At 37.4% G+C, this 13393-nt stretch overlaps 2 protein-coding genes across 7 annotated transcripts; one reads left to right on the top strand and one right to left on the bottom strand.

Moving 5' to 3' along the window:
• Positions 1-608: 608 nt before the first annotated feature.
• LOC134792685 (ubiquitin-conjugating enzyme E2-24 kDa) lies at positions 609-5644 on the bottom strand. Of its 6 annotated transcripts, none has more exons than XM_063763950.1 (4): positions 5604-5644; positions 4142-4434; positions 3470-3617; positions 609-2985 (listed from the first exon to the last, which is right to left on the bottom strand). In XM_063763950.1, the coding sequence occupies exons 1-4, from the start codon at positions 5614-5616 to the stop codon at positions 2888-2890; spliced, it is 552 nt and encodes a 183-aa protein (XP_063620020.1). In that variant the 5' UTR covers positions 5617-5644; the 3' UTR covers positions 609-2887. The 6 variants fall into 6 exon arrangements, with proteins under 6 accessions (XP_063620020.1, XP_063620021.1, XP_063620018.1 ...); XM_063763951.1 differs by having other exon boundaries at positions 5477-5618; XM_063763948.1 differs by having other exon boundaries at positions 4142-4459; positions 5477-5615.
• Positions 5645-5941: 297 nt separating this feature from the next.
• Positions 5942-13020, top strand: LOC134792684 (RING-type E3 ubiquitin-protein ligase PPIL2). The gene is made up of 9 exons (XM_063763947.1): positions 5942-6086; positions 6163-6382; positions 6734-7043; positions 7604-7728; positions 8419-8563; positions 8937-9085; positions 9989-10140; positions 12004-12193; positions 12743-13020. Exons 1-9 carry the CDS (start codon positions 6055-6057, stop codon positions 12965-12967), a joined length of 1548 nt encoding a protein of 515 aa, XP_063620017.1. The 5' UTR covers positions 5942-6054; the 3' UTR covers positions 12968-13020.
• Positions 13021-13393: the final 373 nt, after the last annotated feature.

Below are 13393 nucleotides of genomic sequence, written 5' to 3'. Positions count from 1 at the left end.
TGGTCTCTCAAATATCTTAGCAATCATTGTGATTCTCGTTTTCAAAGGTTAATTTAAGTTGTCTGTATATGTATGTAATTATTTTTTTAATGTTATTTTATTGCCATAGTTTTATTTCTTAAAGGTTCTATTTATTAAGAGTACAATATTTTAAGATCTCTTGAAAGTAATCCGTAACTAGGCGGATAGCTTCTTTCATTGATTATAATTGATGATTATTTAGATTGTATTCATGTTTGTGTAAATTTAAGGCCAAAAATGTGTTTGTGTCGCGTGACTAGCACCCTGCACTCGTAACTTTCACATCAAGACAAAGTGTGCTCAGCGTAGAAGACTGATTTATCAAAGGGTTTACACCAAATTCCGAGAAAAACGATTCGTCTCATGTCGCGACGTTTTTAATCTTTTCGATTCGATGTAATCTTTACTTCTTAGTGTCTAGTAGAATTGGTGCACACGAATATAAGTGTAATAATGTAATTCGAATATATATTAGATGATTGTCATATTATTATCTAGATGTGTTTCCAGGTACGTTTATAATAAAAACATTCTTTCATCTACACAGTACTTTTATTCAAGAAGTCCGATTCAATAAAACAGCTATCGGTGTTCTAGTTACACACAATTTTATTTTTTTCTATTTTATACCATGATACAAATTGTAACAGAGGATGGTTACAAGGGTCCGAAGTCAATCGATTCAGAGGAACCTCAGTCGCGTTAAATACAGCTGTCGATTGCAAGCAACATATTCATAGTACAAAATAATTAAAAAATCACATTGACAAAAATATCCAGTCTTGAATACCATCCCAGTATTCGATTATCTATTGTATGTCGCAAGCATGTGAACCTCACAGCACCAGTTACACCATGTTATCACCGATTTCATCAAAAATAACGAATGTCTTCCATTCCATACGGGATCGTCAATACATTCATATACACGCGACATACTCCCACTAAAATTATTACACAGCTAATTTTAATTAGAACTATGGTTAAGACATACATTACACATTACCTAAATAGTAGAATAACTTATTTCTAATAATTGTTTACATGCTAAACGGAATATGTTAGAAAAAATACACGGAGTAATGACAACAGATAAGTGGTCATGCGTTTGGACTGATTTCATGATTTGGCACATCTGAGTGCGCTTATCGGAAGCCGTATACCTTACCCCGACGGGAATCCGCAAGGAACGTAATCAAATCACCCACTATTGGATCAAAGCTTGATATGTTTTATTTTGTGAACTAATGAATCTACATTGTCCAATCACTGCTCGATTCGATACAGCAATCCTGCAAAACAACTATGAAATACTTAATAGTTAAAACCGTAATTTGGAAATATTGCTGGACCATCAGTCATTTCACATTTATTATGATTACTTTATTTCAAAAACGAGTGACTATTTTATCAACCATTGCACGCAAATAAAGAAAACTAGTAAAACACGCAACCTAGGATTGATTCAAATAAATTTACTATCTATTTCAAAACAATAGGACCAAGTAAAACCTATCTAAAGACTCACAATTCTCAAAAATGTCACTCAAATTAAGGCAATACAACAACTTCAAAATATGACCATCACATCTTTTAGGAAACATCGAGTAGTTAATTAAAAATTCTATTCATTTGTTATGATTAGTCATCGAAGCATACACTCTTGACATCGGCACAGGCCTTAAAAAATTGCGCGTTACATATGGCAGAGGGGATGTATGTATAAAATGATTCTTCGGTCATCGGTAACTGGAGATTTCAACAATAAATCAATTATTTGTACCTTGTATCAAAAGTCAACACAATTATGAGGGTGATTTAAAGTAATCAGGAGTTTATATTTCATCCTTCTTTTAGGTCTGCCCTCTAGTACAGTATCACTTATCGCACAGTACGGCATAATATAATGTAAATGCAAAGACTTACGTGCAAAGAAATAATAGTGAGCTAGAGGGTGGATTTGACTCTTAAATAAAGGCCGAAGCACACCAGACGCATAAGCAGCATGTTCAGGCTTAGAAAGCCCGTTGTAATGTATGGAATTATAAGAGATGGTAAAGTTAGACCAGTGCAGCGATTTTGATAGCATACGCACTGCAAATGTTATTTAATACATCATAATTTCTATAGAAATTTGACGTTTAAAATAACACTTGCACTGCGTGTGCTATCAAAATCGATGCAGACTTTTTTGGCCTAACTCTATATAGTTTCGAACATGTAATTCCATACATTACAATCGCTTTGGGCTCAAGTATGTTTATGCAGAAAATCTGAACCATGCTTCATAGGCATCTGGTATGATTCAGTTTTAAGCCACGCCAGGCGTGTTTCATTATTTTTTTATCACACAAAATGAATGTAATCCATACCCTGAAATCAAAAATCGTTATAGAGATAATCTACGATTTATTATTAATTTATAACATAGATGTCGGCCTGAGATAGTCCGACCGCACATAAGCAGTAACAGTACAAAGTGTATGAGATCATCGCATCATCGCGGAAAATTGACTCAAATTCACTGGTAAAACCTAAAATTACAAATTTATTAAGAAAATTATTCTGTATCCATACATTAAGGAACGATTAACAGAAAAAAAATCATTGATTAAATAAGGCCTATACATTAGTTTTGGACAATTTTAAGCTTGTTTATACATCACATTAATTGCGAAAAAAATGAATAAGCCATTATAAGAAACACGCGCACCGTCACAGTCGGGAGTCGCGTCCGGGACGCCGATAGTTATGCAAAATATGCTAAACGGGTTACTGTTAAACATTTTAAGCTTATATTAACGTGGAGGGTTGATTTTGAGAACAGAATGGTATGGGCTGAGTATGAGTGGGCCTGGCCGGGCGATCATGTCGCGTAACGCTTGGTCCAGAGGCGCGCGATGCGGTCGTGCTCCTCGCGGTTCTGCAGATACTGAGTCGCGATGCTGCCCACCAGCGGGTCCGCTGGAACAGAAGAGGCTTTGTTAAAGTTGGTATATTACACAGATATTCTGTGGGTGTTATTGGGTAAATCAGAGTAACTATGACGAGTAGATCATACAGCTGCTAGACTGCTCCCAAAACGGTATCAATCTGAAATGCAGCTTCAAAGCTTCTCAATTTCATCATTTAAGGATTTCAAAGCTGTCAATTTGTTTTTATAAAGGCAAAAATAAGTTTTATAAAATTTCCACATAAAATGCAGATAATGCCAAAGAACCATTAACTCATATTTTCATCCACATTTGTAAATCCAGCACATAAATTGAACTTGTTCCAGGGATTTCATTTCTAAAACATGTATAGGATATCTCTACCTCATCTTAGCATTTATCTCATCCAATGCAAAGTACTGTTTTGATATATGTATGCTATCTATCTTCAGGATATGAGAGACAATTTAAAATTAAGCAATACAAGACTAATAAAATTAGTAACATTAACTAACCTGGATTGCAGTCAGTGAGCAAGGAACAAATAGATAGTAAGACTTTAGAAATGGTGAGTGCAGGGGACCAGTTGTCCTTGAGTATGTCCAGGCATATCACCCCCTGGCTGTTGATGTTACAGTGGTATATCCTAGTCCGGAATGTCACCTGCAAATTAAAAAAAATGTGTACAGGATTTTTTAGTGGGACAGTGTGAGTAAATAGTAAACTCAAAGACAGTTCATTGCAGCTAAGTGACAGGACTTCACAAGTGTAACTTGTAATTAAAAATGCTTTGCAAAGCCCATCCCCCCACCATGCAGTAAATGTGTTAAACAACTGAATTTATACATGTAAATACCCCATTCACAAGTCTGCCAAGAATGCAAGGCTACAAGATGTAGGTGATCTTTAGATAGATAGATTTATATAATTTTACATACTTATACTAATTTATTAGCAAAATGTTAAATTTTGCATGTCAAAATTTAAACAGACAGATTGCCATGCCTTTAAATGCTTCTTAATGTTTAGCTTCCTCATTTCACTTAATTTATGTTTACCTATTTGCTAAAATGGTAAAATTCTTGTAGTATACTAGTTTATGAAACTAATTAAATTTATATTCCAAAAACAGGTACCTAAATGGGCACCTTTCCTAATATTTTCAGTTAGCTTTAGACATGACTCACCTTAGGAGGTTTGAAAGGGTATTCTGGTGAGAAATGTATGTCAAGGAAGAAAACACCTCCTTCATATACTGATCCAGGAGGACCGAGAATAGTTGACACCCATTCATACAAATTGTCTCCTTTAGGGCCCGCACTGCAGTTTGGAGGGGGATCTAGTGTGATCTCTGCTAGTTCCTTCTGGATTCTCTTCGCCGATGTACCCAAAGCTTTCGACATTTTAGGGTTGGGTTTATTTTCCTTTTCTTTGTTGTCTGCTACAGTGCTGGAGCCCCGGCCGCGTCCCGCTCCACTCCCTGAACCAGACGCACCAGACATTATCTAAAAGCACCAAACAAGTAAAACTGCTACACTACAGCTATGTTAAAAAGCCGATGAGGTGAAGGCAAATGAAATTGTTAAAGCATGCACACATGAACTGATGGAGTCTGAAATGGCAGCAAATCAATAAAAAATCTACTGTCAAACAAAATGTAAACCTTTGTCCTATGAAAATATTGTTTTGGTTGCATGACAGACTATGAAATGTTTAAAACATGTTATTACTATGTACCTATGTAATCATTAAATCTCATGGTACAGTACTAAACATACAAATTTATGCTTAACACACAAATACACTGTTGCATCATCAAATCCGAATGTACAACAGTTGCATAAAAGACAGTACTCATTCATTTTAAGTTCGTACTAATAATATATCTAAATTGAAAATGATTTTTTTTTACTTTTTTTTAAAGGAAAACAACAAGAACAAAGGCTTGCCATAGCTCTGTTCATAAGGAACCAAACTGTAGCAATATAATAAACGTAAAAGAGCAAAGGCCTTCTAACGCCTGTTTAACGAAATTAATCAAAATTAATGAGCGATACGTTACAGAAAAGATTTATTTTGTACCTTACGAATAACAGTCGGCCATCTTGTGAGCTAGCGTTATCCGAAAAATTATTATTTATTTTAAAGTTCACTGGTGACTTAATTCTTATGAATTACTAGTCACCGGATGAACAACAGGCAGGAGAGAAGAGGACTTCTACAAAATGTACGGATTCCGAGCAATGCAATGAGTGAACTCCTGTTATGATAAGATGCCCCACACTGCAAAGCGCAAATAAGCTTGTAATTTTATCCCACGAGATGAAAGAATATGTTATTTAAAAGAACACATAACGAAATAATTACCTTTTATAAACAATCTAATGAGTTAAGATATTTTTTTCTCCTTTCAAAGCTTCAATCGTCCGCTACCACATTTTCACTTCATCCATTTGTTCATCACCCTCACAAACACAAACAACACGATCTACACACAGACTCAGGATAAAACTTGAACTTACTATTTTTTGCGAATGTAAGTTATTACATTAATGCTAATCATTAATTATTAACTAAAAAGGGTATATTTAAGGAAATCTACTAGTATTTACTAAGGATTAAATATTATAATAGTTCACAATGCACAACCACTTTCCGACATGTTGTTGAAAAGAACCGGTGTGTTGCCAACTACATCTACAACAATTGATCACAAAAAGATCTATTGCCAATCTATTGCTCTGCCTATCATTTTATAGCATTCCAACGTTTTTTTAACTTACTTAAACAAACTTAGTGTAATTCCATAGACTAGATAGAATTTAACTGTCAATGTCAAATTGACAAGTAAACAACTCGAGTACGGAATGAAAATTTATTAATATTCTATTTAATTTTTTGATACTATGTTATGCAAAAGGCGACGTTATGAACTACTTGATAAAATTCATTCTTTGAAACTGAACATAATTACAAGTTTTAAGTTTATTCTCAAATCCAGATTCATATTCGTGTGGTATTGTTGTTACCAATACTGAATTTTATAATTTACTTCAAATACTAAGTTATTTATATACATTTTAACAGAAAACCAATCAAAATGGGTAAAAGACAGCACCAAAAGGATAAAATGTATGTATCAATCAACTATACCCCTGGAACATTTCGTTTAAGTTTTCACACCCTTTTTAAAACGCAATGTTTCCAGGTACTTAACGTACACAGAATGGACAACTCTGTACGGGGGCAAGCGCTCAGGCACGGCTGTGGAAGAAGACACGTCGTTCAAGAGGCTCCCGTTCGACCACTGCTGCCTGTGCTTGCAGCCCTTCGAAGACCCATACTGCGACGCTGATGGCAATGTGTTCGAGCTCCAAGCATTCCTGGAGTTTGTAAAAAAGTTTAAAATCAACCCAGTTACAGGGAAGGTACGTATTTCTACTCATTCACATGTGATAAAGATAGTTTATTATTCAAGTAGGCATATAAAGCTACAGCGGCTCGAACCCTACACCTCTGCCTTGAGAAGATTTAAATCCCCCCTCAATTGGAGGAGGGTATCCCAATATGGGACCGGCAACAAACTCGGCGGGACAGATCTTTGACCATCTGTGACCATGAAGACATTGTGTAATGTGTACAAAATTAACCTCTTTGGATACAAAGTTTTACTGCCATCTGCATCCTAATTTTGAAAAAATGAAAAGCCCTATAATTTTGACATAATACATATATTATTGTAAAATCTTAATTTCAACAATTATACATTTATTTTCCAGAAAGCAGATGTTAAGTCTTTGATCAAATTAAACTTCTTTAAAAATGCACAAGATGATTACCATTGCCCAGTTTTGTTCAAGAACTTCACTAAGAATTCACATATTGTGGCAATCAGGGCTACGGGAAATGTGTTCTCATATGAGGCTGTGGAACAACTCAATATCAAGGGAAAGAACTGGAAGGATTTGGTCAATGACACACCATTTGTCCGAGCTGACATAATAACTATACAGGATCCGAGTCATCTCGGCAAATTCAATATATCAACCTTTCATCATGTGAAGAATAATCTTAGAGTTGAGACGGAAGGTAAGTTTTTTTAATTTTCTTAAAAAAAGCTAATGTAAAGTAAAATTAAATATAGGTCAGTTACCCTATTGAGTCCAATGGGATGCACATACACCCATCCAGTTTTTAGGATCCAGAAAATAAGGTATAATTCAATGATAATGTGTGGTAGAGGCATTTGCACCTTCCTGAATGTTAGTTTGCTTACTTGTTAGTTTACATGTTTTCATTTAAACTGTTAAAATAAACCAAAAATTAACAGTTTTAACCTTTTGAACGCCAAACGGCGCATCCATTTGCCATGGCACTGACGCCACGGGGGTTTAAATTTAGTTTTGTGAATAAATAATGCCAACCTAAAAGTGGGGTGTTTTTCAGTAGATTTTCATCAAAAAATGATCGACTTTGATGCCGTCTTTGGCGTCGTTGTCACGATTTTGTGTTGATGTCAATTACCGTCTGTAGCGTTCAAAAGGTTAAAACAGTCCCTACAAGAATAATTGTAAATTATGTATATGATAGTAGGTTCAACCAAGTTTTTATTTGTTTTCTAAGTAACAAATTATTTTATTGTATTCCAGAGGAGATTGCACTGAGAAAGGATCCCCATGCAAGACTCAAGTCTGTCTCGGCCGAGACTAAAGACATTCTTAATGAGCTGGAAAGAGATTATAAAGCTCCTGAAGTGAAGGAAACTAAAAAGGAGGTATGTGCCATTCTTGAAACAATCTTCATAACATGATATCTTGTCGGAATGCATGGTATACAAAATTAGAGGTGTGGCTCTTGTAGGCGGCCCAATAGTACTAAGCACAAGAAGGCTTGGCTTCCTGCTTCCTGTGTTAGGGTCAGATGTCACTTGTCAGTAGCTTTCGTAAAAACCAGTAGGCTTAGCACAAGAGCTCCGCGATAGTATCTCACCCTCAAGATAGACTACCCGTCCCTCTCTGATTAATTAAGTAAATAACCTTTATTGCACCATAAAGTTAAAAAAATACAAAAAGCGAAATACAAGCTTAAGACTAGGTAACAACAGGCGGTCTTATCGCTAAAAAGCGATTTAATCTCTCAATCTGATTAATACAGTTAAAAGAGTGAACAGGAGAAAAATCTCTCGCGGGCGAGATACTGTCGCGGCACTCCTGCTTACAGTGCCTGTTCTACATAATTCTTGGACTTAAGTTGCTAAAATCAGACTCGAGACTCATTTAGGATGCAACCAGGAAAACACTGATATTGATGGCCCCATATCACAGTGTAAAAATTAACAATGGCGATGACCGCGACGTATGCGGCTCGGGTGCGCGCGACCCCCCCCCCCGGTCTTCCCTCGTCGAATGACTGTATACACTGTGGCTATATGATGCAACAATTTATTTTGAAACCACTGTTTCAGGTAGCAGACAAGTTTAATGCAGCTCACTACTCCACCGGCATGGTGGCAGCTAGCTTCACATCCACCGCGATGGCGCCCGAGACCGTGCACGAGGCGGCCATCATTGCTGCTGACGATGTCAAGTACGATAGGGTCAAGAAGAAAGGTATGTTTAGTTTACTTCTTTAAAAATTTGGAGGGAATCTCCAGTGTCTTTTATTATTAAGACTCCACTGTCCGTCCGTCCGTCCGTCTGTCTGTCACCAGGATGTATCTCATGAAAGTCATAAACCGTGGCAGGTGATAGACAGTTGAAATTTTAAAAACTACTAAAAACTAAAATACTAAAAACAAAAATAAATATTTAAGTGGGGCTCCCATACAACGAGATTTTATTGTCGTTTTTTCTGTAAAGGTACGGAACTCTTAGTGCGAGAGTCCGACTCGCACTTGGTCGGTTTTATTGGTTTAAATTTGGTTGTATGACGATAGTAAGTAAGTGATCTTTGGCTTTATTTTAAATCAGACCCTTCCCTCAGGCTACGTCCGCTTGATCACCAACTACGGCCCCCTGAACTTCGAGCTTTACTGCGACGTCGTGCCGAAGGCCTGCGACAACTTCATAAAGCTCTGCAACAACGGCTACTACAACGGGACCAAATTCCACAGATCTATAAGAAACTTTATGGTGAGTTTTACTGTGGTACAGACGCGCTCCGTGATTGTTGAGCCATTTAGGGTTCTAGCTATACTCTGTATCTTTAGGTATTTAAAAAGTAAACAAACAATTTGTACATTTTCGGGTAGTTATAACATTTATTGATTAACCAACCAAATACAAAAGCGCCTGGATCTGTCACTGAACGACCTGACTTTAACCTTTAACCTACATTATTTGATCATGTAATGTTTTCATCTGCCCTCAACTGGCTTAAGGAGCCATTTGAGGGGAGATTTTGTTTACTTTTATTTAAATACCTAAAGATACAGACTATAAATTGGACATTCCATAGCGTAAGTATTGAACAACCAATTTAGCTAGGACCCTAAATTTCTCAACAATCACGGAGCGTGACTGTACTGTGAAGTGAGACATCTACTCTGGTAATTTTCACTCTCATTCATTAAAATATATCTATCAATTGAAGTAATTTCATAAATTAAAACATCCCTTCTGATGATGGGGGCACACGTCAAACAGCTGCCGGTATCATCTGCGAACCTACGAAATTCGCCGAGTAGGTACCTACTATTCTGAATTATTGAAAAAGGCTGCCAAGCCTACACTACCACAGAATAAATAATAGTACTAGGTACAGAAGACTCACTCTCTAACAAAACGCGTCTGTTACGATCAGCACAGATATGGCCGCTAGGTGGCGACAGCGCCACGCGCGGCTTATGGCTTTCCCCAAAATTGGTGTGGAACGGATGTACTTTTAGCTACCTGTAGCAAAGCGACGAAATCGCGGAGTGAGCCACGCCTGACACTACTTACAATGTTGCAAGTTGCAGTAGTGAATATCGTTCGTTCAACAGTGACAGTAGTAATTAATTTACCTACATATTTAAAATATACACTTTACTCTAGATCCAAGGTGGCGATCCAACCGGCACGGGTCTCGGCGGCGAGTCAATCTGGAAAAAGCCCTTCGAAGATGAAATCAGACCGAACCTGTCCCACACCGGGCGCGGCGTGCTGGCCATGGCTAATTCGGGGCCCAATAGCAATGGATCACAGTTGTACGTATATGTTATTATTTATTAGTACAATATCATTTCTCTCAATGGTTCATTCTCGAGACCTCCCTTACCTTCCGAAAATAGTACATTGTAGGAGAGGACGGAAAACCGCTAAAAGATGGACGAGTGCGTTTGAGAGCCGACACGTTAGTGGAGGCCCTAAAATAATACGAGTCCATCTTTAGCGTTACCGGCCGAAGCATTACATGGTGCTTTTCACGACTACTGCGAGGAAATAAGAAAACATTTGCATAACTATAAGTACTAGCCCGCGATTTCTCTGGTAGCAAATTACTAGCCACTGCCTGTGCTGTCTCTTGAATTTCGGTAGGCGTCAGCGTAATATCATTTTCTTCACTAGAAGAACTCATTTTTATAGCGAGCGTAGCTACATGTTTCTTGTAGTTTTAGTCAAACACAATTTACACTATCCAATTCAGTAAGTATCTTAGATCCCGCCTTTTTACTTTTTTTATCACTTTTAAGAGGCGTTTTTCTGTTATTTGCTTCAAACCGACTCTAAACTTAGAAGCGTTTTTGCTAAAAAAAACACAAACAGCTACAAAAGTAAAAAACGCCTTAAGCGTGTACTGAATGGATAATTGTAAAAACTGAATGGTTTTGACATTTCTTTTTTCTTAATCAAGAAATTGGTCCTATAAATAACCTAATTTTATTTTTCATGGAAAAAGTTGCGCCGAAAAGACCTTTTATTGATTTTTTTGTTTTAAAATACTAAGATACTCATTGCTGTAGCCATGAATCTAGTATAACTGGATTGGGCATGAGTGGTGGGGATAACTGACAGAACGGGATAGTCTTACGTATCTTTCAGTAGGAGTAGCAGAGAAAGCGCTATTATATTGTTTGTCCTTATCACAGTCTCACATATTTTTTGTTCCCCACCTTTTTTTTGTATGGATAATGGTGGGCAACAAATAAATTCGACCAATCACAGTGTCGCATTTGCGTATGTTTTGTCCCTCACGGAGGCACGCCTATACCACTTCTATACGATCCTACCTTCTATGGCTGTAGCGAACCGTCACCAATGCCAGATGATGATAACAATGAAACATTGTAGTAGTGGTGGTTTAGGTGCTACAGCTATTGCCTACTTTCCAGCTTGGTTTTAGACCATCTATTGCCACATTTCCGAACAGTGGCGTGAAAAGAACTTATTGCCACTCTCACTTCTTTCTTGTGAACATTGATCCTTTGATTGCTAATTGACCTAATAGGCCCCGTGCATGAACTATGGGGGGCAGCATAGGAGCCGTCAGATATTTGCGCGACGCGAGGCGTAAATGTGTCGTTTATGCTTCCGATTTAGCCCACAAGATGGCAGAACCAGAACTATGCACCAGGAAACGTGCCGACGAGAACGGTAGATGGTAGCACTTGCTTTGGCAATGTACATGTGCACATATGTTTCCGATTCAGGCCACAAGATGGCAGACCCTCCAACGCGCACGGTCCCTATTGTGCCAATATTATGATGCTAGCGCAAAGCTCAACACAGACAAAGAGAATTAAGTAGATGCTACTCCTATGTCTATGACACAGATGACGCTGTCAGAGAATTGGTTCCTAATAAATAAATAAAAACTTCCGAAATTCTTATTATGGAACTTTATATATGGGTGTTGATGCTCACTCTCGTCGGCGATAGCTCCTTTTTGAGAGGCTGGCCAGATATAGCACCAAACAGAGATGAGTGAAAAAAAGAGGGGGGAGGCCTTTGCTCAGCAGTGGGACACGGTGGGCTCTTAATAAACAATAATTCTGTGGTAAACAAGTACCAGTTTTTTTTTCAGTTTTCCGAAAGTTTCTAAATGTTGATTTCAAATGTATTAATTCCAGCTTCATCACATTCCGGTCGTGCAAGCAGCTGGACGGCAAGCACACGATATTCGGCAAGCTGGTTGGCGGAGTGGACACTCTCAACACCATGGAGCAGATCGGAGTGGACAACAAAGACCGCCCCATACACGACATTATTATAGAAGCAGCGCAGGTTTTCGTCGACCCGTTCGCTGAGGCTGAAGAACAAGTATGATTGAGAACACTATAATAACTTAATAAGTAATAAAAAAAATATTGCAAGGGATATTAATCGTTTTTATGATGTCTTTGATCCCCCTAGCGGCAAAGCCTGTCAGACAGCAGACACCAAATAAAATGAGCCTTTTGTTGAATACCATTAACTAAGACAGAAACATTAGGAGTTTGCCTTTCTGGTCAATTTTCTCCAAGGTGGTCTATTCTGGGTTAACCTTTTGAACGCCAAACGGCGCATCTATTTGCCGTTCCACTGACGCCACGGGGGTAAACTTAAAATTTAGTTTTGTGAATAAATAATGCCAACCTAAAAGTGGGGTGTTTTTCAGTAGATTTTCATCAAAAAAGAATGACGTCAAACGCCGTGTTTGGCGTCGTTGTCACTATTTTGCGTTGACGTCAATTGCCGTCTGTGACGTTCAAAAGGTTAATTAATAGGTCCTTTTCTAATTTACATTTGAAACCCATGAGAGGCTCCTTTCATGGACAGTGTTCTACAAAATGTATTAAAGCTATTGTTTAATTTGTCTCTCTTTTTCAGCTTATGGAGGAGAGAGCAGCAGAATTAAAAAAGCAGGCGGAAGAGGCAGGCACAGGTGTGAAGCCCAGAAAGGCTTCTACACAGCCTCTCAAAGTGTTTAGAACCGGAGTGGGCAAATACCTCAATCTAGAACCTTCCGGTAGTAAGCCTAGGCCTGATGAAACTCCAGCTAAGAAGGCTAAGAAAGAGGGAAATTATAAGTTTGGTAGTTTTGATGCTTGGTAGATTAGCAACATGGACTTGAGTAATTATTCCCTATAAGAATAAGGCTTTATAATAGAGTTCTAGAGCAAAAAAACCGTGTCTTGAAAATATGGGCACCATTTTCGCACAAATTGTCTTGGATTTTAGCACTCTGTTATAATTATATCAATGACTCTTATGACTCATGTTATAAATAGTTACATAATAATTTTGTAACTCATAACATAAGATGTAAATATTTGTAAAATAAAAACAAATTATTACTTTATTTTCCTTTTTTATTTGTGTAACTCATATACTTTAAACACAATTAAGTACCATTTCTTAATATCAATATAGATGACTTATAAATTGAGTAGATTGAAAATAATAAGTTAACTTGTAATAATATTCTTAACATCTAACATAATACAATATGTGCATTCAATCTAATATAACTAACGAGTA

This window comes from Cydia splendana, chromosome 8 (assembly GCF_910591565.1).
Source record: "Cydia splendana chromosome 8, ilCydSple1.2, whole genome shotgun sequence".
Taxonomy (NCBI): Eukaryota; Metazoa; Arthropoda; class Insecta; order Lepidoptera; family Tortricidae; genus Cydia; species Cydia splendana.
This window is presented reverse-complemented; position numbering and strand designations above follow the sequence as displayed.